The sequence below is a fragment of the Hippocampus guttulatus genome, chromosome 7 (assembly GCF_054856545.1).
Source record: "Hippocampus guttulatus isolate MCC_2025c chromosome 7, RoL_Hgut_1.0, whole genome shotgun sequence".
NCBI lineage: Eukaryota > Metazoa > Chordata > Actinopteri > Syngnathiformes > Syngnathidae > Hippocampus > Hippocampus guttulatus.
The window spans coordinates 20,393,738-20,417,539 of record NC_141267.1 but is presented as its reverse complement, the minus strand read 5'-3'; the positions used below and the strand labels follow the sequence as shown (position 1 = coordinate 20,417,539).

General features: G+C 44.1%; 1 protein-coding gene across 3 annotated transcripts; it reads right to left on the bottom strand.

The window, feature by feature from the left end:
• oca2 (oculocutaneous albinism II) lies at positions 1-23,024 on the bottom strand. 3 transcript variants are annotated; one of them, XR_015101462.1, is made up of 25 exons: positions 22,804-22,943; positions 19,077-19,298; positions 17,706-17,801; positions 17,418-17,603; positions 17,204-17,261; positions 16,664-16,736; positions 16,404-16,561; positions 16,190-16,272; positions 15,776-15,929; positions 14,926-14,997; positions 14,579-14,644; positions 13,747-13,803; positions 12,125-12,249; positions 11,343-11,481; positions 9,451-9,583; positions 8,437-8,584; positions 7,625-7,682; positions 7,377-7,485; positions 5,576-5,703; positions 5,411-5,470; positions 4,247-4,351; positions 3,959-4,052; positions 2,965-3,058; positions 1,760-1,920; positions 1-683 (listed from the first exon to the last, which is right to left on the bottom strand). XR_015101462.1 is itself a non-coding variant. In XM_086116539.1 (24 exons), the coding sequence occupies exons 2-24, from the start codon at positions 19,289-19,291 to the stop codon at positions 596-598; spliced, it is 2,499 nt and encodes an 832-aa protein (XP_085972665.1). In that variant the 5' UTR covers positions 19,292-19,298; positions 22,804-23,024; the 3' UTR covers positions 1-595. The 3 variants fall into 3 exon arrangements, 2 of the variants coding, with proteins under 2 accessions (XP_085972665.1, XP_085972664.1); XM_086116539.1 differs by lacking the exon at positions 1,760-1,920 and having other exon boundaries at positions 22,804-23,024; XM_086116538.1 differs by lacking the exon at positions 1,760-1,920 and having other exon boundaries at positions 17,418-17,573.
• Between the last annotated feature and the right edge of the window lie 778 nt (positions 23,025-23,802).

The window sequence follows — 23,802 nt, the reverse complement described above, 5'->3', positions numbered from 1 at the left end:
TTTAAAAACACCAACTTTATTTCTTTGATATCTCTGGAGGGAGGGGGAGGAGGAGGGGGGCAGGTGTCCTCTGAAGTGGTGCCGCTGACGAGACACCATCACGACTAAAGTTAGAAATCATCCGCACGAGATCACCGCTCAAGCACCTTACATCTGAGCTCTGCAGAAGAACATTTGACGGGTATGTGCCCAAAAGTATTACACATGAACGATTATAAAATCCCTTTAAATGGGTATTACGGTTCCTTTAAACATAAATATTAACTCATTCACTCCCAAAGACGTTTTTAAACGTCTTTTCAGACTTGGTCCAAAATTGGCTGGTTCTGAATGAGTTAACAATAATAGTCATTTGGGGAATATTCTGTTTAATAGGTGAGGCCATATTGAACAAAAAACATTCATTTGATGGGAGGGAGGGGGGGGGGGGGTGTACAATTTAATTGTCCGAATGCTGCTTTGGCCTGCTTCCTTCCACTCAGGAGAGGAAAAGCCCGAGATTTCTCCTTCTTGTTCTTGTTTGGGGTCAAAAGGGACCATTTAAGCTTGAGATCCCTGATTGTGGTCTTTCTTCTGCGTCAATTCAAGTCCCGGATCACATGTTCCACCCGAGTCCGATGTGAGTGGCTAGCAGGTAGCACATGCCGATCATGCACGTCATGATCATCATGGGGAAGCCTAACCTGTCGGAGCACAAAAAGCAACAGACAATATTCAAAAAAACTCTTTGGAGCGACCCCCACTGAACGTTCGGCAAGAACCCTCGCTGCCCGTCTAAAAAACTCGTCTCCAAACGAATTTGTGTTCTTTGGCATTTGACTTGATTTTTCGTTTGACTGTTTTTGTTTTCTACTGTCTTGGTTATTAATTTATTGTTGTATGAATAATTTTGGCTCCATGTACAGCACTTTGTATACAGCGGTGGCTGTTTTAAAGAGCGCTATGAATACACTTGAGTCGAATTGAGAATGTCGCATTTTTGGACATGTCTTTGAACGCATCGCCCCTGAAACTCACTTCGGCTGCTTCCTGAGAAGGGGAGAACGAGAAACTGAATGATTTTTTAGTTTTTTCCTTTGGTCCTGAACGTTTTGCAAACGACTTCCGAGGCGGCGGACAGACATCTTCAGGATGAACTTGTCGACGCCCTCTCACTCGGCCGCCGCTTTCACTTTAGCGCGTCCTCGTATGCTCGAGTGACTGCAGATGGTCGGGCCTTTGGCCGCCGCCCATGTGTTCCATGGACACATGGTGCCTCGCGGGGCCCGGGAGACTTTGCCCCCCGGTCGTCAGCCAGCACGGATCAGTTGGACCCACACCAGAAAGCCGACAATTGTGCCGGTTGTTATTAATATTAGGGCCCAAGAAATGGGGAAGTCTGACATTTCCAAGCGGCTGTTTTCAAGTCGTATTCCAGGAGGTCTTTTCAGTCACTGTTCATGCACTTGTCTCAAGTCATTTGATTTTTATATTGTTTGAGATTGGACACAAATTTCGATAACTCCCAAAACCGGAGACTCGTTTAAAAAAAAAAAAAAAAAGAAGTGCAGTCAGAGATTATGTTTTCATGAGCATTTGTTAGCGAGAACAGCTGTAATTACTCTTAAATTTCTGTCAAGTCCTTTCAACCTTAACAAGCGGACTGCCGTCATTAAAATCAAATTCGGAGCAGATAAGCATCGGTCGAAGCGATTTCAGAGCTTGCGAGGATAATAACGGAGGGATCAGGCAGCCACTGGTGACCGCTCGCCATTCTTACGTCACGGTCCATGAAAAAAGGCCGCGGGGATCAAGTAGGGCGTGAAGTCAACGCCGCACCAGTCGGACCTCAGCTGTCGAGGGCTCCGAGGGGGTCTCCCTCGCAATCAGCCGCCTCCCCGCGGGCAGCTGCGACCCTGGCACAGGTGACCTACTTGTGACCTGGGGGCCGGACAGTGGTTGCTTCATGAAAACCGTCGACAGTCCTTTTCATCAACCAACCACGGCGTCTTTGCAGCCTGAAAATGAAAACTTTTCGTCTTGTCAAGCGGAAACCTGGTGTGTCCAAATGGTTTGTCTCTCCATGTGTGCCATTTTGACAAATCAGGAAGCAACTTCGACAGCCACGAAAGTACTGTACATTTGCCTGCACATTTCATTTCTGCTTTATCCACTCATTTTTTGTTTTCATTTATTTGTGCAATAATCTAATTGTAACATATATTTGTTACATATTTTGATGCATTTTTATGCTTTGTAAAACATTTATGTCAGAATTTTAGGGGGCTTAGAACAAATTAAGGCATTTACACGGAAAACGCATTTCACTTCCACAATTTTCTAGTTTGGAAATTTGGTACCACTGGACTGGTACTTTTAGCAGAGTCTTCATTGATACGAGAACAACAACCGAACTACTTAGGTCAAGAGTGTGAGCACTTTTGATGGCTTGCTGGGTCTGTAGATGGAATCATGACTCGGCTTCCATAGCAACCAGCCCTGTGGCTTTGAGTTCAGTGAGTGCAAGGCAGGTTGAATCACCCAGTTGAGAGAAGTACTCTCATTTACGTTCCCCGACATTTCCTTCAGTGGTCTGTGGGCTACACACAGACTGATTTTAGAAAGAACTTTAGTCATCATCAAAGACCGATGATGACTACTACAAGTGATTCTCACAAAGACCAAGAGTCTGTGAAACATGAGCCGACAGGCTCGCAAATGAACCGATGATGCCTTCAAAAGTGCCTTGCTTCCACATTCCCGACATCCTCGTTCTCTTTCTCTCTCTCTATCTCAATCAAGCGAGTGGACGCATCATCATCGGCGTGTGCTTGAGTACGGGACATATAAGATATCCTTTATTTGTCCCACACTGGGGAAATGGACAATTATATGCGGGATATTAACACGCTAGCAGACCTTCGGGCGTCGTAAGACGGCAGCCGGATGGGTTGTGTCACATCAACTTCAGAAGAAGGAGCCTACCTGAAGAACTCCATGAAGGAGAAGCCGTAGCCGTGTTGCTCCGCGATGCCGGCGCACACCACGTTGGCCGACGCCCCGATCAAGGTGCCGTTCCCTTCACACACGCGCGCAGACACGAAAAAAGGGGTCAGCGTCCTACGGCAACCTCGAATGACGAGTAGAATTTTCATGATTTCACGAGTAGCAACGACGGCACGCAAATGTCAGGCCAATGTCCACACTCGAGCCTCACTTGTAACATGTCAAGACAGAAGCAGCCATAGAGCCTACTGGCACATGGAAATGAAGATGATATCAAGGATATTGAATTCATGCTCAAACGGCTTTGCATGAAGCAGTTAGTTAGCTAGTTCGTTAGTTATTTACCAGGATCACATTTAAAATAAACAAATATACCTTTTGGTCACGGTGAGTGAGCATAATTGCATCAAATATCTGAATTTGTTTTGCTTACTGGTAGCTAATTAGTTAGTTACCAAGACTCCATAAAATATGAACTAAACAAACACATTAGTCATTGTTAGTTACTTAGTAGGTCAGTTAGTTATGCACGGGTGGTTAGTTGGTTAGGTAGTTAACAAGACTACATAAAAATAACCAAATACCTTTTTAGTCACTGAGTGAGTGAACATGATTACATAAATCAAAATTTGTTTTGCTTCCTGTTAGTTAGTTGGTTACCAAGACTACATAAAAATAACCAAATACCTTTTAGTCACAGTGAGTGAGTGAGCATTATTACATAAAACATCTAAAATGGTTTTGCTTGCTGGTAGTTAGTTAGTTAGTTACTTCTAGTGAGTGATTGAGTCATCATGGTTAAATGAAAAAAATAACCACATAAGTGGTTGTTTGATGGTAGGTAAGTAGGTCGGTGGGTCGGTCGGTAGGCAAACCCAACAGACAGAGGAAAAGGTTCCATTTTAGTCACCATTATTTCTTTTGCTGGTTAGCTACCAGGACTACGTCCAACATTCACATGAGTGAGACTGACCACCGAGGCAGGCTCCCATGGCCAAGGCAAAGATGAGAGGTTTCACGGGCAGGTTCACATCAGCATCTTGACTCAAGTTGATGAGGACTGGAATCTGAAGAGAGAAAAAGAGATTTGATTTGACTTGTTTCTTTTTTTTTAATGGATAGCTCTTCCAGTAGCGCCCCAAATAGCCTCATTTATAACGTAGTATATCCGAGAACATGATACACGCCACGCAACATGAAGTCGCTGATGAGCCAGTTCATGGCTACTTGCAATGTTACACTCGCGCCACGGAATGCTCACCATGGTGGCGGTGAAGGGGATGTTGTCGATGAGAGAAGAAGCCAAAGCGGAGACCCACATCACCAAGATGATGGCGATGGCCATGCGCTGGTCCTCGGGCACGGCCTGCAATCAAGAACACGAGAACATGAGCGGTTCTCTCTCTTGACATCATCGGCCATGGAGGTTAAAAAGGGGAACCGGCTTCTTTTGACAAAATAAGGAGAGGGAAGTCGAGATATCTGTTTTCAAATGTAAGGAGTAAAATGTTGTAAAATACATTTACCTGAAAAATCTACTCAAGTACAAGAGCAAAGTATTGGGAATTTGTGACTCCCCGCCACCGCCTCACAAAGACAAATAATGCACAGTTTTGCTCCATCAAGCCGCTAAGCAACACAAATGAGATCTCTGCCTTGCACCTGTCGCACGCTTGCATGCAGATGAGTTTTTTGTGTGTGTGTGTGTGTGTATGTGCGTGTGTTTCACAGGAAGTCAGACGAAAAGAGCGCGACTCCGCCTGTCAGCAGTGATTATCCGCGCTGTGGGGGGGCTCACCGCTTTCTTCCAGCTGACGCATTTATTACGGCTGCAATCTCATGCCCGCTCGCGAGGCAGGCCAAGACGATGACATTCGAAGCGATACCAGGTGGAAACGTGGTCACGCAATTTGCAGGCAATGTATGGAACGGAATATCCGAAAGCTGATACGATGTGTCACCGGTGTTGCCAATGACACAGGTGCATCGCTGGCATAAATGCTCACACTCTGTACTTGAGTAGAAGTACAGATACTGAAAAACGACTGGTGACAGAAGATGTATTCGTTCCAAGCCGTGTCTAATACAAAAAATTTGCTTTGGCGCCATCTGGTGGCATACAGGTGACAAGCAAATACTGTATGTTGAACAGAGGGGAGGAGTCGAATAGAAACATTTACTTTGCCACCATGTTGTGGCGACTACAGGCCATTTTATGTTGCCGTTAATTACTGGCGGATTTTCACTATTCACTAATGTTTTATTTTTTTGTATTCAGATGAGGCTGGAAAAATAACTAGGTGCAGTAATCGAGACTAATAAAGGTTTTTCTTAATAGATACCTGAAATGTACTCAAGTACAGGAGCAAAGTATTTGTAGTTCTTTCCGAGTAATGGAGGCGCGCTTCAAAATAGGGTGACTTACTTTGATAAGCAAGGCCGTCTGCTCGCCGATGTAGTCAATGAGCTGCAGCTGGGCCAGAGCCTACAACATGGGGGGATTGGAACAATCGCGTCAAGACTGTGGATGTTTTGAGTGTGTTGCCACTCTGCGTGTTTTTTGTTTTTTTTTATTGTTCAAATGAAGCACCTCCATCAAGACGAAGAGGGCTGCAAAGAAAAGCAGCGTGGCCCACTCCACCCGGTGTAAGATCATCTCAAAGTCCTGAATGTCGGCCAGGATCAAAAGCCAGAGCGCGCCGAGGATGGCGATCCAACCTGAGCGGGAGAGAACAAATCAACAATAAAGTATAATTGAGAAAAACAGGCTGCAGTAAAAACTATTGGACAAAAAAGGAAAAAATAATGAAAATAAGGAGACGAGTCCATCCGCTGTAATTCTGAGAAAATATTAGCGGGAATTGCTTTGCTTCCAAGAAAGAGCACAAAGACGAATGGAAGCAGAAGGACTCCCTCCCCCCCTCGCCCTCCAAAAAAATAATAAATTAAAAAAACAGACAAAAATACTGAACATGAGAGATTCAATGCAATCAATCACAATTCAATTCAGTTTTGAAGCTTGGTTTGCTCATTTTGCTTCTCAAGTGTGCTATGCTCACTGAATTGGACTGGACCGTTCATGCCCATGAATGTACATTTTTCATTTCATTATTTGTTCAGCCATATATACTGTATATTTTGTTGTTTGTTTGTTTCTTCACATTTTGGCTGACAATCAGAGGTGAGTTGCTCAACAGCTCACTGGAGTATGACGCAACTCTGGCGAAAATTTAAACGGTGGCTAGGGTTTTGATTTTCTGGACGTGGATTTGACACCTCTGCTTACAACCCAACTAACCAAGCTAACGGCAATAAAAAATAACTTTCAATCGCAGCTCCTGAAATTCTGCCAAAAATTGCATCGTTAAGTGTCTTACTCACTCACTCACTAGCTAGCTAGTTAGTTAGCTAGCTAGCAACTAGCTAGCTAGGTAAATAAACAAGCTCACTCAGCAACTAGTTCATAAATTCACCAAGGAGCTAATTCACTCATTCTTTCACCCTGTCGCCATACAAACCCATAAAAATAAACTCACTCTTTCCCTCATTAATTACAAATTCACACAACTGCAACGTCCAGGGAAACATAACCATTGACTGGCACCGAGTGTACTCGTCGAAGGGTATTTGGTGTCAAAGTGAGTAAAATGTCACTGTAGGACAAACGTCAGGCGAATTACGTAGTTCGAATTAAATGCCGCCGAATCAGGCGTTTGTAGCAAATATGAGTCTCCGGCGGCATGTTTGCGTGCAACGACTCGTGAGCATCCATCCATCCGGACGGATGAGAAAGCGTCAGCGGCCACCCACGGAGCAAAGTGATATCTCAAGCGTGGTGGCTTAATGAGCTTTTAATGAGGCAGAGCTTTTGAAAGCAGGCGTAATTGAAACCAATGTCGCGTTGGCACCCGGGACACTGCTATGGGGGACACGCTCGTTGAACAAATGTCACGGCCAGGCGGCTTGTAATTAACTCAGGCATGCACCGGGGCAACCACCAGCCAGCGTCATTATTGGGGCGCCTTTCGCTCATCGACTTTCGCCATCGCAGGTGTACAGTGGTGGGAAATAACAAAGCACAAACACTTTGAAATTGCACTGAGGTCGATTTTCACTCCATCACCTCATTCGTGAAATAAGTGAACCAATTTACTAACTCGCTGTGTATGTATCGGTTACATTATTCCGTCAGCCACTAAAAACTCAACAATCCACTCATCCACTAACTCATTAGTTCAAGAAATAACTCAAAACTAAACAAATAACTAACTCACTTTATAACCATTGACTTTTACGCGCCGTTACCTTCCAAGGATGAACTTTTATCTCCCGCCAATGATCAACAGCATGTAACTTATATAAGAGCATAATGAGCACAATTCCGCCCTCACCGAGATCCAGATGTATGCTGGGAACAAAAGAGTTGACAAAGAACATGAAGATCACCACGGCCAGCACCGACACGCACTTCACCAAGAGCACCTTGTCTGTGATTCTGTGCTGTGAGGAACAAAAGACAAGAACAGTCAAGGAACAAGGCCTGCGAGAGGAGCGATGCAACTTTCAAACACATCATGAGGAAGATAATCCGTGAGATCAAGCATTCACATGTAAAACCCAAAAAAAAAAAAACCCCCACCTTCTTTTGAAGCTCTTGAATATTCTGCTCCCAGTTCTTGTCCTCTTGGGAAATTTCTCTGTCAAACACATTTCACGTCATGTTCAAATGCATTGTCATCATATTGTCTTGAATGGAATGACATGAAGCGAGGCAGCCATTTCTTACTCACTGGTAACCCTCAGAAAGTTTTGGAAAAAAAAAAGGTGGCCCTTGAAACCTGTTTCAGCGCTCATCATGAAATTGGGTGGGCATGCCTACCCTAACAGAATTCACACACTCACAAAAAAGACCTTTGAAATGGAACAGGAAGTCAGCCATTTTGGTTTGAAACAGCCATTTCTCACTCACACCTAAAAAGTTGGAAAAATAGGCGTCCGACACTAATTTCAGCCACTGACACAAAATGTGGCGGATGTTTCTATTTTAAGGGAATGCACAAAAATGTCTGAAGGAACCGTGCCCTCAAGTGAAGAGGAAGTCGGCCATTTTGAATAGCGGGAGCCATTTCTTACTCTCGAGCAACCACTGGGAAGCTAAAAAAAAAAGCTCTTGATACCAATTTCACCAATCAACACAAAATTGGGCGGACATAGCTATCCAAACAGGATTCCCCCAAAAAGTCTCAAAGACACATGCCCGAAAGTGAACAGGAAGTCAGCCATTTTGGCTTGAAGCAGCCATTTTGGGAGAATTTGAATCCATGCTCGTTTTTTAAAAGACTCTCAAGGAATTTAACCGAGCAAGTTTCCTCGCAGTGTCAGAGACTTTGCCTACTTGGGTGTCATGTGGATATAACATGATGTCAAAGTGATGCCATTTTTTTTTTTTACCTTTGGAATGTTTTCATCATCTTGCGCAGCAGACTTTCCAGGTTCAGGACTTTCTGCATCAGGAGGCATTTGACAGCCGTCTCCTCTCGGCTGGCGGGATTGATGCGCTGGGCTGTCTGCCTCCACACCAGAATCTCATGTTTGAGCTCTGCGGTAGATTACACACCAAAAAAAAAAAAAAAAAAGGGAGAAAATACTTGCATCAAGGGTGGTTCTCGCAGCTTTGAAGATGAGGTTTCCGGTCAATAAGTGTTGAATCCCGCAGAGGGACTAATACAGCCAGGCCACCACATATGAGGGTGGCGGTGACACTGGGTGGCAACCTTTGCCTCGGCATGCCGGATCGAATAATTCATGAGAATATTCTTGGGATGGGTCAAAACTGAGCCAGAAGGTGCAATGTGTGCACGTTAAATGAACTGGAGCTACTCTGCTAAGCAAATCTGAGCAATTATGAGACAAGACGGCAAGCGGTGGAGCCGCAAGGAGCGAGCGGCGGAACCCGTCGCGATCGGCAGCTTCCCTCAATCGGCTCGGTGGCTGGCCTTGACAGCGTGGCGCCAAGCGATCCACCTTCCTGTGGTTCCGTTTTAATGATGCCCTGTTGAGCTTCCTCTCCTTGGGACCGCTTGTCATTGAGTGTAAACGCTGGTGTGTCTGCGTGAGGCGCAATGTAGGCGGTTAATGGACCGCGTCCTCAAAGGATTACCCGACTTGGAGCGTTCCGCACAAGGCGACTGGGAAGTCGCGGTTCTTCTCATATTTTAGTGATCGTACCGTAATACACTGCTACGCGCGACGCTGTTGCTCCAGTTTATCGTTCACGGCGCTCACCGTACTGATCGCAATTGTTACTCCAAAACTTAGTGGCAACGTACCGCTGTACTTTTTAGGCACCAATTACTACTTTCCTTTTAGCCAGGGCTCCTGCGCATTCTTGCAATTTTTAAAAAAAGGATCGCAACCAGACCGAGGTTCACGGTCCCCGACATCACAACCTGTATTTGAACTCACCCACAATTTCGATGGATTCTTTGTTGTAGAGCTTCTTGTTCCAGTAGAGCATGCGCAGGAAGGGGAAGGAAGTGAGCAGGACCAGGCATATTCCCAGGAACATGTAGCCGGTGAAGTTGGCAAAGTCGATGCCCTGCGAGATACGCGCACAACGAGACGGCAGGGTCAACGTTTCGACGTGCGGGCTGGACGTTTTGCGTCGTCGTGTCACCGGGCGGACAATTTCAGGTGTTTCTCGACATCGTACGTTAAAGCGGCAGTCTTGGAATTTTAAGGGTGCAAGGACTGGTGTCACGATTGTTAGATAAATATATGCTAAGGCTCAACCAAAAATAAGTTAGAGGGAAAAAAATATATGTATATATATATATATATATATATATACAGTATATTGGCTGAATTATATATTATAATTCTTGGAATCTCCATCTGACTCAAAAAATTCTTTTTGGGCACGCCCTAATATATACCTTTGCATTTATAAAATGTATGTTCTATAATTACGACCTCATACAAACTTTTGTTTTAGTGCGAGGATAAGCTGCAGTTTGAACTCATCTTGGAGGAATGAGCGGTGACGCTCACTCACAAAAGCGTTTTCAGTTGCCTGCAAAGACTACAGATGAAATGTGAAAGGAAATGTGAACGGTAAAACTGTCATTTTACTCGGAAGCCTCAATGACGGGCACTTTCCACGAATCAAACTTTTAACGTGCCGTTCCTGGAGGAACAAACCGTACAAATATGATAAAGACAGACGGGGGAAGCGAAATCACAAAGCATTTGAGCAAAGAATACGGGCAATACTCTGAACCTTCCATTTTGGAGCCATTACCTGGAATGAGCTATTAAGAGACTTTTACTGGAGGAATAAGACATTACGCACAAAATTCGAACTGTGGATATTTTCATCAAGAATCTTCGTGTAGAATGGCGGCAAGCTTTGCCTATTTGGATTTTGCTTGTATTGGCAAGAGTCGCCGTTTGGCTCCACAGTACTGCACTGTTGTGAGAAACAACTTTGTCATCGACCGGAGTATCACCAGGAGGCGCATCACCTCCTCGTTCTCCAAGTAGCTTCCCGCTGACATCCGCGCTTGACATTTTGGCCTTTGGCGGGCGCACTGGCCATATTCGCTCCGTTGATTCCAGCAAATGGGGGGGGGGGGGGGGGGGGGCTCCCGCCATCCAGTTTGTTTTGGCGCCGCTCACAGAAGAGCAGTGGGCGGGGGACGGCGAGGAGGGGGACGCCAGTTGGGTCGTGGCGCCACTCTGATAAGGACAGCTTGTGGGCGCACGCATGGTTGGCTCGGCTGTTTTGTTTGCTTGCGTGTCACGGGAGGGATATTTTCGGGCGCAATCCAAAGATAGACGCGGCGACCGAGCTGTGGCGTGCGTGTTGTTGTTTACATCAAGTCCGAGTGTCCTTGTATTTGCATTCCAAATTGCCATGTATACAAAATGCGCACCTCTTTGAGCTCTGCCTCACTATTGGTCAGTTTGTTGCAGTGCTGGGAGTACAAATACTTTGTTATTGTACTTAAGTCGATTTTTCAGGTACCTGTAATTTGTAGGTTTTTTTAATTTGTATTTTTTTACCTTTTCAATTTACACCCTACATTTCAAAACAGATGTCTGTACTTTGTACTCCATTACTTTGTCCAAAGTAGGCTTGTTATTTTTATTTTTTTTCAACCTCCGTGGATGATGACCCGACATTCTACTTTTGTTGTTGGTACTTTTTTATTTTTACTTGTATCAGTATGTGCTTTCACCAGAGTCAATTTATTATTTTTTTTTTGATGTGTTTTTACACCTGGGTCTGGGTGACATGACACCTCGTCAAGAGTGCACAGCAAAGCCAGAAAAAGCCAGCCTGAGTGAGCTCCTACTTGTCTGCGCAGGTCCTGATTGGACACGATGATGACGTTCGGCGGGTCGCCCACAGCTGTGGCCGCGCCGCCGATGTTGGTGAAGATGACTTCGGCGATCAGCACGTGTCTGGGGTCCAGATTGAGCACCTCACACAATCTTTAAGAAATGCCAAAAAGGAATCAGATGTTACACGTACTCCGAACCACCTCGGTAGCTTGTCCCGCACACCGGTTTCACCCATCGATACAAAATGTGGTCTCAAAACTGAACAGGAAATTTGCCCCCGCAATCTGTTGCACCAATCTACGCAGAAATTAGTGGCAACAAATAACTGGACATTTACGGAACACGTAACAAAGGGAAACTCTAGTATTCACATCGTGAACGTAACGAAGCATTGAAGAAGTCTTCAACTCCAATTGAGGGAGTGACAAATGAAACACAAATGAATGTCCCTTTTTCAGCAATGACTCATCACGTGTCCACGCCATATTACACAAACAGAGATTTGTTGGAAATAGTTTCTAGTATGAGTTTGACTCGGATAAAAACAAAAATATTAAGGTTTGTCGGACACCCTGTGATGTCGACGGAGTGTTTTCTAGCTTCAATAACAATATGCGAGTGAATTCGAAGTGAAATCCAGAAGAATTAAAAAATCATTTTTCGTTAAATGCCAGTTAAAAATGCACTTCCAATTCAGTGGCTTGTCGGTATCTGCTGAATGTAACTTTTCAAGTCAATTGTAATCGAATGGTTCCTTTTAAACGGTCTTAAAGGCTCCAAATGGTGGTGGTACCTGATGGTGACGGGGGTAAAGAGCATCATGGTGGTCACATTGTCCAGGAACGCCGAGAGGATGGCGGCGATGAGGCACAGGATGATGATCATGGGCCACACTCGGCCTTTGGAGAAGCGGTAGGCCTACCGGGAACGAAGCAAGCAGAGGAGGAAGGAAGGAAGGAAGGAAAGTGAGTCAGCATCCGCCAGCCAGCGCAGATGTGAGGTGCGATGCTCAGAACCATGAGGGTGACGTCAAGCGAAAATTAACAGTGGAGACTCATAAGAGCACAGCGGAAGTCGGCGTTCGCAGGGTTGCAAATGTGTGGAAATTCACAGGTACATTTTTAGAAAGTTACCTGTAAATTTCCAGGGCAAAGTCACATATTCAACATTGCAAAAAAAAATAATAATAAATAATAATAATAATAAATACATCAAATTAAATAAAATCGCTCCAATCAAACGGCGTATTGTATTCATCATTGCAGTCACTTTTTTATGTTACATGATATCCACTAAAAGCTTTTTCTCATGCAATATACACTTTTTAAAAAAATTATATTATATTATGGTGTTTCTTTTTCTTTATTGCACTGTACATAAATTATGTTCTCATATTTGTCATTTTGAATTCATACACTTACAGGACATATATGACATATTTTTTGTGTAATTTTCAAATTAGCGGTATATCAAAAGTATGTTCTCTTATCGAGTCTTGCATTTTCTATATTTTATCGAAGATTTTTCTCATGCAGTATATCCTCTTTTTGAATTTTGTATCTATATTATTTTAAAGATCGAGATAATGTATCAACTATTTTGCTCACATCTAAACTATTTCTCATATATTGTATATGCATTAGTTCTTTTTTTTTTTTACATTATTCCTAAACAATGTTTTCATATACAGTATATATGTACAATACTGTACAGTATAAGATTTTCCTCATACATCTATCATTTCATATTTTATTTTGGACATTATAAACAATTGTCTCTTCCCTATTTCCACCTTATGAGGGTTTTTTTTCTGCAAGGTTGACAAAAGTTCAATCTGCGGCAGAGAACGCGAACCTCTGATGAGCGTTAAGTCGGCGAAAGGGCCTCGTCCTTCTCACTCAGCGCATTAACATTCATCAGCCTTGATTATTATCACCGCCTTGGCCCGGAGGACACATTGCGCATATTTGGGATTACCGCAAAGAGTTCCCGGAGTTTGTGCACGTCCTTGACCTCCACGAGGAGACGAGGACGAAGGGCCTGCGTCACAAATTCAATTTGCACTCGTGAAAATCAAGCCAGGCTGACGAAAAGCTCCATCCCTGCTACCTCTTAGATCCCCGTGTGAAATTTGTGATCTCGGGCCAAAGTGTGAGCAGGTCGCTGTGACCTTTCACCTTTCAACCTGTTCATGGGCAGACATTCCCCAGAACAGGAAGTCACGGGGGGGGGAGGACAAAACTGAGGCCGACGCATGTCATTGTCAGCGCTGACCTACTTTCTGCCCGCTAAACACAGCAAATGTCATCCATGCGCGGCCGTTCAAATGTCAAGCGTGCGGAGAATAGCCGAGAGGTCGATACCAATCTTGTCGCCTCACTTTGGATTGAAGTGCGGGGAAGCACCAAAACGCACCTTGACGGCACAGTAGTCAAAGAAGCCCGTCTCGGAGAAAATGGCCACCAGCACCATCTGCAAGACAAAGACGACATGACACGTTTGCAAATTCTCTTTTATTGACTGTTGCGTTCGTCACACAAGTCCAGTGTGGACATTGAGTTCCTCGCAGTCAATTTAAGGCCGAACAATGACGATTGTTTATTTCAGCTCTTATCTTGGACAAGCTTACGGCAATTCATTCAGACTTCTTTTTTTTATTCCGACGTCTCATTTCATTTGATTGCATTTTTGATCTGATTTCATTTTATTGACGTGATCGATGTACTCACACCAAGTTATTCCCTACATCTTATTGTTAGTCAGGCTTGCGACACATTGTGTATAATGACATTTTATTTGATTGTGAATGTTTGAAAAACATTCACAATCAAAACAGTTTGATTGTCAATCAAGTTTGATTGTCAATAAAGTGAAAGTTTGATGTTGACGTCATATGCATCACCAAAAGCCATTGAATCGCTCACGGTACGTACTTTTATGAATAGAATTCAATTTTACAATCCAGTCTTTACATGGGATTTTGTTCAGGCTTTTGCCTTGACGTTATTTGAGAGAACTGCTGACATCTGAATTGGGCATCACTCTTGTAACGTGAGCCATTATTGATGATTGTTTCATGTCACGAGAGTCATTTTGGCATCAGCACTGCAGCGGAGCTGCATTTGTTTCAGCTTTGCACAAAACCGGGCGGGACGTGCACGTAACCATGGCGACGGGCTTTTAAAACGGAATGACAACGGGGGGGAGACTGTGGAGGGGAAGCGCCGACGGACTCCCGTGGTCTCACCATGCCAAAGAGCAGAGCCAGAGTCTCGTAGTCGATCCATTCCACCACCTGGACTAAACTGGGCCGCTGCGGGAGGGAAACAAACAGCAACCGCACGTTTCTGTACTGTACAGGGTTGACCATGCGGGCCAATTCATATTGAATCTTTCAGTGTAAGACTTGACGTTGGGAATGGGTTGAATTAGTCGGCAAATATGGAAATGTGAGGTGAGTGTGGAAAATCTCAACTGAATATTTCCAAAGAAATCCTGAATGAGCCGAGCAGTTTGATTCAAGAATGGGAAACTGTTTCTAATAAGGTGGCGAGCTGTCGAGTTTCTCGCCGTGTGCTGAAGACGTGAACTTACGTCCCCAATGATGGCCAAAGCGGACAAGGCGGCCAAAGATCCCAACATGGCTGCCAGAGTGCGATGGACGATCTGGAAAATGCAAGCAGCGACAGCCACAACAATGGTGACTCAATACACAGAGTGGAAAAAAAAATAAAAATAATAATCTGATCGATATAATGATGTGCGCGCGATAAAGGTGTTCGCGGTAAGCAAAATCGCCAAATGGAAAATGAATGCCCTGAAATCGGGACTTGCAAATGTGAATGTTATAGCGGTGACAACGGGCGACCTTGAAACGAGGTTCGACGGTATTCACGTAAATACGACTTCTTCCATTATTCCTAAAACTGCTTAATTCCATATTAATTTTACTAACAGCACACGGACCGATACTTTTGCTACTAAAACTAATATTAATTTTGCTAATACAATAGTACAATTACGACAACAACTACGCCTTAGTTATGTAGTTTACAGCACAGGTGTCAAACTCAACGCTCGGGGGCCAGATCCGGCCCGCCGCGTCATTTTATGTGGCCCACGAAAGCGAATCAAAGATGTCAACTTTCATGATGCTTGCTAAAATCTCTACCAAAATTTTAAATTCTCATTTGTAGTAGCCTAAACAATAGGTGAATAAACCGTTATTCTTGCCTTCTTCACATGGTTTCAGTCATAACGACCCTCCAAGGGAAACTAACTGAAATCAGGCCCGTGACAAAAATGAGTTTGACACCCCTGGTGTACAGTATTGCACTTTCTATTACTACTACTACGACCCCCCCCCCCCCCCCACACACACACACAAGTCATATGTAAAAGCTGCCGAGTCAAAGAGGACATCTTCCCCGCCGGAGGGGCGTACCTCAAAGATGATGAGAACGTAGACACCCGTCAGGATGATGCCAGCGATGGCGACCTGCGTCTCCACGTTAAAGTAGAGCGACTGGTGGGTGATAGAGAGCGGCACCACCTCGGCGTCCGCCATGAAGGCCTGCACCGTGATCGTGATGGGGTCGCTAGGACGGCAAACAAAGTGAGCGTTTGCGTTCAAGTGGCGCGCAATCAAAAACTCTTGATTGTCTGCCAGCCAGGAAACCAGAGCATGAGATAGAAATGGGAGGCAATGAAATAATACACAAAAAGCAAAGCAGCAGCAGGAAAATGGCGTTGCGTAAATTCAACTCAGCAAAAATCATCAGAAAAATAAATCGTAACGTATAAATGAATAAAGTACAGTCAGAAAGTATTTGTGCTTTGTTTCTTTGTGGCGACAAACCTGCTGAGCATCTCAAATGTTTTGGTCACTACCATCTGGTCGCTGTGCTCGCTGTGCAGAGGAATGGTCCAGTTGTAAATCACCTGGGAAAAAAAAAAAAGGTGAAGCCAAATTTCAAAAGAAATCGGTCATTTTTGACCTCATCTCCACTGATTTTCATCGTTGCAGATTTTTTTTGTTTTTGTTTTTGTTTTGGTGAGCAAATGCCACCCACCTGCTGTGCTCTCCTCCTCCTCTGGCCCGGCGGGTCAGTTTGCTCCACCTGAACGAGGACGTACTCCTGGTTGTCCAGGTCCACCACTCCGCGGCTGAAGGGGCCGCCCACCTGCAGCTTGAGGAGAGCGTTGTCCCGGAAATCCGTCAGGTTGATCGCTGCCAAGCGGCCGCTGGTCAAGGAGGAAACCGACAAGTGTTGACTGAGAAAGGTCACCTTTTTTTTTTTTTTTTTGTCTGTTTGGAATTTTCAGTGGATACAGAAGCTTTCGGTTGATGAGACGGCCAGCATTCTCCAAGGGTTGTCCCGATCAGGATACATGCTGAAGAACAGCTGGACACACAACAACAATTACAAAGAAATAAATGAAGTAAATGGAAAAAAAAAAAATCCATTCATCCATTTTGCAATCAGCTTATTTTCACGAGTTTCACGGGTGTGCTGGAGCCAATCCTGGCTGCCGTTGGGCAGTAGGCGGGATACGCCCTGAACTGGTTGCCAGCCGATTGGGCACACATGGACAAATAACTATTCGCGCCCAATCAACTTGCCATGAATGTTTTTGGAATGTGGGAGGAAACCGGAATACCCGGAGAAAACCCACGCAGGCACGGGGGAGAACATGCAAACTCCACACAGGAAGGCCGCAGCCCGGATTTGAACCCTGGGCCTCAGTACAGTGAGGCGGATGTGCTAACCGTTTGTCCCCCCCCCCGTGCCGCTAAATAAATCAATCGCAGCAGCGGTGATTCTGAGCGAGTTTCTTCTCATTCTCAGCTCAACGATTATGACGCCCTTACACTGCACAGAACAACAATGGTGAAGATGGTGGCCACTTTGGAGATGCGGAAGCAGCATCTGTGAACAAAACCAAAAAACTGATTACACCAAACTACCAACACGACTACTCCTCCACCTACATACACATACACACATACACATTTTTACACACACAAACACGCACACACATACATACATGCAGTCTACACATGGTGTGTGTAGTGGGGTCCTCACTTGACACTTCTGGCTAGCTTGAAGCTGAGGCTGAGATGCTCCAGGGGGTCGCTCTTGTCGGATGAGTTGGAGCGCAGCAGGGACAGACTGGTCACCTCGCTGCCCAATCGGTACCGCCTCTCCAGGTCCATGGCGCTGCTGTCCCAAGGCTCCTCGCTGGGATGATGCATAGTCATGTAGGCCATGCTGACGCATGAGCAAATCAAAGCCATCTTTTGATTTACAATACATTTATAGAAACGTTTTGGGGGTTTTTTTGCTTAGTTTTTGGCGTTAGAACGTGCTCACCTGTCATCGTGTGAGAACCTCAGCAAAGGCGACCTTTCTGAGATGTTGGCTGAATTTGTTTTACCGCTGAGGATTTTCACCATGTTAAAATTGTGCCTGGAACAAAAACAGAAAAATGGCATTAAATTTTGGTGGAGTGAGAATTTCATGCTCACCAGTAAAACCAGTGCCCTGCGCTACATTTTTTTTTTTCAAACTTTCCAAGGAGCACTAATGGGTGACTTTTGGTTGTGTTGTGTTCAGGGCCCCTCAAATACATTTAAAACTAAACAGCGTTCCATTTTCTCAGGGAATCAAAAAGGCTTTTTCGTGAACTCTGACCGCGACTGAGCAGGTGTCACGTCTGTGCGAGCAGGCTGCCAGATGCGCTCTTGCCCCGAGAAACATGACCCCATCATTAAGGCGGCCTTTTTTCTTCTTCTTTTTTTTATCACACTGCTGCTGCTGCATTCAGAGACCTGCAGGGAATCACAGCTGGGTCCCCGGACCACCCCCCCCCTCCCCCCCCCCCCCACACACACCCCCACACACGCTTACACGCACAAATCCACTCACTTTAGAGGTGCAAGCCTTCAAATTCTCACTGGACGCGTCATTTTGGATCAAGATGGCGTTTTGGCAGCACTTCAGAATTGCACCAAAATTTCAAGAAAATACGCCTCAAAACATTGGAACTTGAACCAGTTTGACGTTAGCATACCTGACATTATAAAATCAATTTTATAATGTCAGGTGTTTCTGTGCTTTTTTTTCTCTGCTTTTTGGTAAAGTGTCAAAATTTGACAACAGCAAAAAAAAAAAAACGTCATGGAAGTCATGAAAAACTTTGTGTTTGGATGATTGACACGCAAGACTTAAGCGTATTTTACAGGTGCACCGTCGTTCAGCAAGCATCAATAGATTGGTCTTCGGGGTTTTGATGACACATTGGAATTGGATGAAAATTTGGGGAACAAATGCAGATGAAGCGCAAAAACTTCAGCATTTCAATCGTTATGCATGACGGCACGCAAAAGCTCAGTTTAGTGAGCATCAAAGGATTAGCCTTGCACGTTTTGCCTTTTCTTTGGCTTTTTGGTGACACCTCAGAATTTTGACCAAAAATCAAGGAACATTTGCCTTTCAGGTTGCGCAAAAATTACGTTTCGTGAGACATTGTAGCGTATCTCTTAAGGCATAATTTTTCAGTCTTTTGATTTGTCTTTTCGAGAAGACTTGTTTAACTGAGAGTTTTGCTTTCATTTTGGTTCCAACAAATTTCCAAGAGAACACATCTGCAAAGCTGCGCAAAGCATCTCCATTTTTAACCATCGTCATGCCTGAAGTCACCCAAAAGTCTCACAAAAGTCTTTTCAGCATTCAGTCCCTCACCCGTCTTCTTGTCGAACGGGCAGGAATGCCTCTGCGTGGATCACGCACTGTCCCGTTGGCAGACCAGCCGACTGTTGCTGCAGTTTCTGTGTCTCCAGCCGCTCCGAGATCCCCTGCAGCAGACGCAGCTCGCCGAAATTCCCAGCGGCCTGGTGGACCGGCGCAGAGGCCTGGGACATTTCCAGGTCCAGGTTGCTTGTGTTCTCCAGGTACATGATGACACTGCAGGAGCACATACAGTTGAGGAACAACTGAGAAGATGCATTCCATTATTGGTCAGGAATGTAGACTACTGTGAATGTCCATTCACAAAATAGAAGATTTTTGAGGGGTCTTATTCTCAATTTGTATGAAAATGTTTTGGTGGCAAGCAGCTATATTGAACTGATTGGCAGAGATTCATTTTTAGGCCATAGTCTTGTTTAATAGAAGAAAAGGTGCTTTGTCGCCACCTTGTGGCATTAATAGACAAACCGTTTTCAGCAGCCATCGATTACTGGTGACTTTTTGCTTGTTCCAAACACTTCTATACCTTTCAATGACTGCCAGTTTATCTGTTGCAACCTGCTGATCGTCAACTAACAACACCACTGTTTTAAAACTTCAGCCCCCAGAAGCCAGTTTGTCTAAAATAAAATGCACATTTTGGTCGGCCTATCCATCAAGAGTAGACCCACAAAAACTCCACAGGAAGTCCACCATTTTGGTATGAAGTGGATCAAATCACTTAAAAAACATGACGTAAATGTGAAAATGTGTTTTTGTCATTGTTGTTGGATGACTGACCACAAAATTCGAATGGACCAATGGTAGCTGAGTGGTGGGAATGGTGGGATAGCCGTCAATTTCAGACATCACATGACCCGCAAATACGTGGGGCAACAGTAAATCCAACACATCAGCTGAGCGGGGCCACGGCGGCAGGGGGTCAGTGGACCGGGTCGGCTCCATCAGACATGTGCTCAGGAATCCGGGGGGGATTATTGCTCACATGGAAGTCGACTCGAGCTCACGTGCCGTGTGATCATACGCCTCCAAAGAACGAGACCATGAGACCGACATACTGGGGGTGTTGCAGCTGACTGCTCCAGCAAAGGGCAAGCTAAAGGCATGCTTTCATTGCCAGTCCAGGGGCGTCTCTAGATCCCCTGTGGGGCCCCAGGTAAGATGTGGTGTGTCTAAAGCATTGTTTTGTCAATGATATAGGGCCAATGTCAGGATGTGGGCCAAGGGGCCCCCCTTCAGCTTGTGGCGATTCCCTGGGTGACATGGAATTGCCTCAGTTGTAGATGAAGAAATCCATTATCAGGCCCCTTCCTAGAAATTCACATTTTTTTCCCTCGCTGTTCTGGAACATGAGCACCAGAAACACATTCAATTTGCTCGTGAACATGCATTTATTCATGTTAGGCTAAGATACTCCCCTGGCGCCAAAAGTTTTATACAAAAACTATTTGTTGTTTTGTTTTTCTTAAGAAAGACAAATAAAAGCTACATTTTTTAAAAATTATAATTTATCATCAATTAAATAATGGTTCGGGCATTACAGGACTAAACAAAGACCGGACAATTACAGGACAAAACATCGTCTTTGGACTAAATCACATATGAAGCGAGTAAGTCTCAAGAAATAACCTTCAAGTCACAAGCAAGTTTCAAGTTATTATGCCCAAAAAATATAATAATAATAACAATCTAACAATCCATATCTATTTATTACACAAGACATAAATCAAATAATATATCCTTGCACGGTAACATGTACTCAGTATATGAACTTGCAGTTGTTAGCCAATATGTGGCATTCACATCATTTATTTTTAATGATACTAAATTAGTCATATTATTATTAATCATTTATTGTTTTTAAATGTCACTTAACGCAGCATCAAGAGCAACCAATCTCAAATAAACGCATGACCTCCGAGAAGCTTAGCTATCGGTTAGCTAAACTGTGAAGTTCACATACCTTTCCTGTTTTTGTGGGTTTTATATTGACGTGTTTTGTTTTGTTTTGTTTTTCTAAAATCCTAATTTATAAATCTTAAATGAAACCTGATAAACGCAGGCTCTGGATGAAGCTCGACAGCCGTACAAAATGCTAATGCTATGCTAGTTACGTGACGTGTTTTCTCGAAAGGTTGAAGGGACTTTTTACTTAGCAATTGGATACAAAATGTGAACAATAAAAAAAAAGTATCATACTCACAAGTTTTAAGTGATTATTAAACGTAATAGTGTGTGCAGATCGCTACGGATGCATTTTGCTTGTAGTAACTCAGACTCAATAATGCTGATGTCATCAAGGCACAGCGCTGGCCCTGTGAGGATTCACTTGAAACCTGATGGGTTAGTATAAATGGGTTTTAAGTTATAGATTAGATTGACGTGGCAACACACTGAGAGTGAAATCTGATTACACAAAAAAAAAAAAAAAAAAATTCTAGCAGACACATACTGGGAGCAGAGCAGTATGTAGAAAGATGAGAAGAATGGAGTCTTGGGCATAAATTTACATAATTTCATGGAACAATTATTATAATTTTGGGGGTCAGTGTGGTCCAGTGCTTTCGGTAGGCCTTTTTGGTCTTAATTATTCGGCAATTGAAAGATGTCAAGCGTCCACCCCGCGGAAAGCCCCAAAGCCAAGTCGTTACGCATCGAGGATTCACTCGACTCGAGCGCTTGTGGTGTGAGAATAGCCGGCGGTTTGAATTCTGACGTGGTTTTTTTTGCTAACTGCCGAAAAGCCTTGTCCAATTCATGTGATGGGCCTCATCCCGGCCATGAATGAGCCCTTTTGTGGCCGCCTCCTGCCCGCCGGCTGTACAAGCAAGACAAACTGCTTTTTTAACAATTTTACACTCTTGGCTTATTTGAATCACACAAGATTTAAACCTTGCAAATTTGACAGCAATGTTGCGATATTACTCGCTTGCAGCTCTACTTATGATGACACTATGTGAGTCAATATACCACCAGAATCATCTTGGCATCTCCCATCTATTCCCTGCCCTCCATTGGCCACGATGTAGCCTTCTAACTGACAAACCAGATGGGGAAAAAAAAAAATCCAAATGTAAAGCTTGAGGATTGTCCACCATGTCACGACAAGGTCACTGCAGCTTTAAGAAACCTTCTGATATGTCCAAGTGGCATCACAACTAGTTTTTTTTTGTCTTTGCCTGAAACAGGTGCTTGTCGCAGAAAAAATATTTGCGCATATGCATTGTGATTTTTCATCACGGTTGTCGTTGGGTGTCATCAAGCTTAACATGTCCATCCTGTCATGGTGAAATATCATTTCCAAAATTATAAATGGATTTGTTAAACAGCCCTCTAATCAACTTCATTTAATTACAGTATGTGAAAGTGAAGCGAAAGTCCACCATGAACCTTTGCCCGGAAATGTCCACCCTGTCATTAAGTTCACAGATTTGTACCATTTTGCTGCAGTTATAAATTAAATGAAAAATCTCAACTTTTTTTTTTCTCAAATGGGAAAGTCTTAAAAGGCCCCTTAGTTTTTTTCCATGCTTATTATGCCATTGCTAAGCCAACAAATGGAATGGCAGTCTCAGAATTTTTTGTACCGTACTGCAAAAAACTCATCTCATAAAACAAGAAGCAAACATCTTTTCTTGAGCTTGAAACTTTTAAAACGGGCCAATATGACCCACTTTGAACTTTTAACATTTGCCCCGCAGGAGAGGAGATGAGTGCGTACCTGCGATGGCAAAAAAAAAAAAAAAAAAGTTCTTCAAGATGATGGCAAGGATGGCGGTTCCGCCTCGCGACCTCCTGCAGCGTCGTGGCTGAAGAAGAAAGATGGAGTAGATGGAGACGGAAGGGAAAGGGGGGGGGGGTTTGGAAGAAGGCTGGAGGTGTTGGCGTCTCCTCTCCCAGCGAAGGAGATAGTCCTCGGCGCCCTGGCGTACGAGAGCTCGGTCAGCAGGAGAAAGAAGAGGAAAAGGAGGAGGAGGAGGAGGAGGCCCAATCTTCTAATAGCAGCTTAACAGCAAGACTTTCCACATTCCCCCCCCCCCCCACCCCCACGGCCCCTTTGACTCGTAATCCTCGTAACACTGCTCCACGAGTGCATTTTTGCACCAATCTTATTTGACTCTTGCTGTTTATTTTCTACTTTGGAACTTTTTGCCTCCTGGTTTGAGCAGAACTGAAAAAGTTGGGAGATATTTGGGGCGCGGTTTTCACCCACTTGAGCCTGCTACTTTTCTAAGATGCATGCTGGTGATATGACGTGGTATGCTTTGGGTCGTGAGATGGTATTTGGGTTGGTCATTTAACTATATATTGGATGTATGATGTGGTATGCTTTGGATGATGACCTGCTCCTTTTCAAAGGTCAACGTAGGAGATATGATGTGGTATGCTTTGGATCATAAGTCACTCCTTTGAATGGATATTTGACATAGTGGCCTTTTACATTTTTTGTTTGTTTTGTTTACCAACAAAATGGTTTTCAAATGAGTCATGGAAAATATTGACAATGAAATAAAAATACTGTTGCATTCATAATGATGCATTTGGTGGAAACTGAACATTTTCTGCACAAATCATGTATGAGAACCTTACTGGATTTGCTCAACACAACCACAAAAAAAAAGGCCTCGGGGCCCTGAGTTTGAGCTCAAAAGACCATTTTCTTTTATCTTAAATGATTAAATGACTTTGGGGGGGGGGGGGGGGGGAATAGCACAGGAGT

Coding starts and splice junctions, on each gene's coding strand:
- oca2 (XM_086116539.1), bottom strand. CDS start 19,291: ATGTACCTGGAGAACACAAGCAACCTGGACCTGGAAATGTCCCAGGCC. Junction 17,802..19,076: donor CCCGTTCGACAAGAAGACGG/GTGAGGGACTGA, acceptor TTTTTGTTCCAG/GCACAATTTTAACATGGTGA. Junction 13,804..14,578: donor TGGCTCTGCTCTTTGGCATG/GTGAGACCACGG, acceptor TTTGTCTTGCAG/ATGGTGCTGGTGGCCATTTT.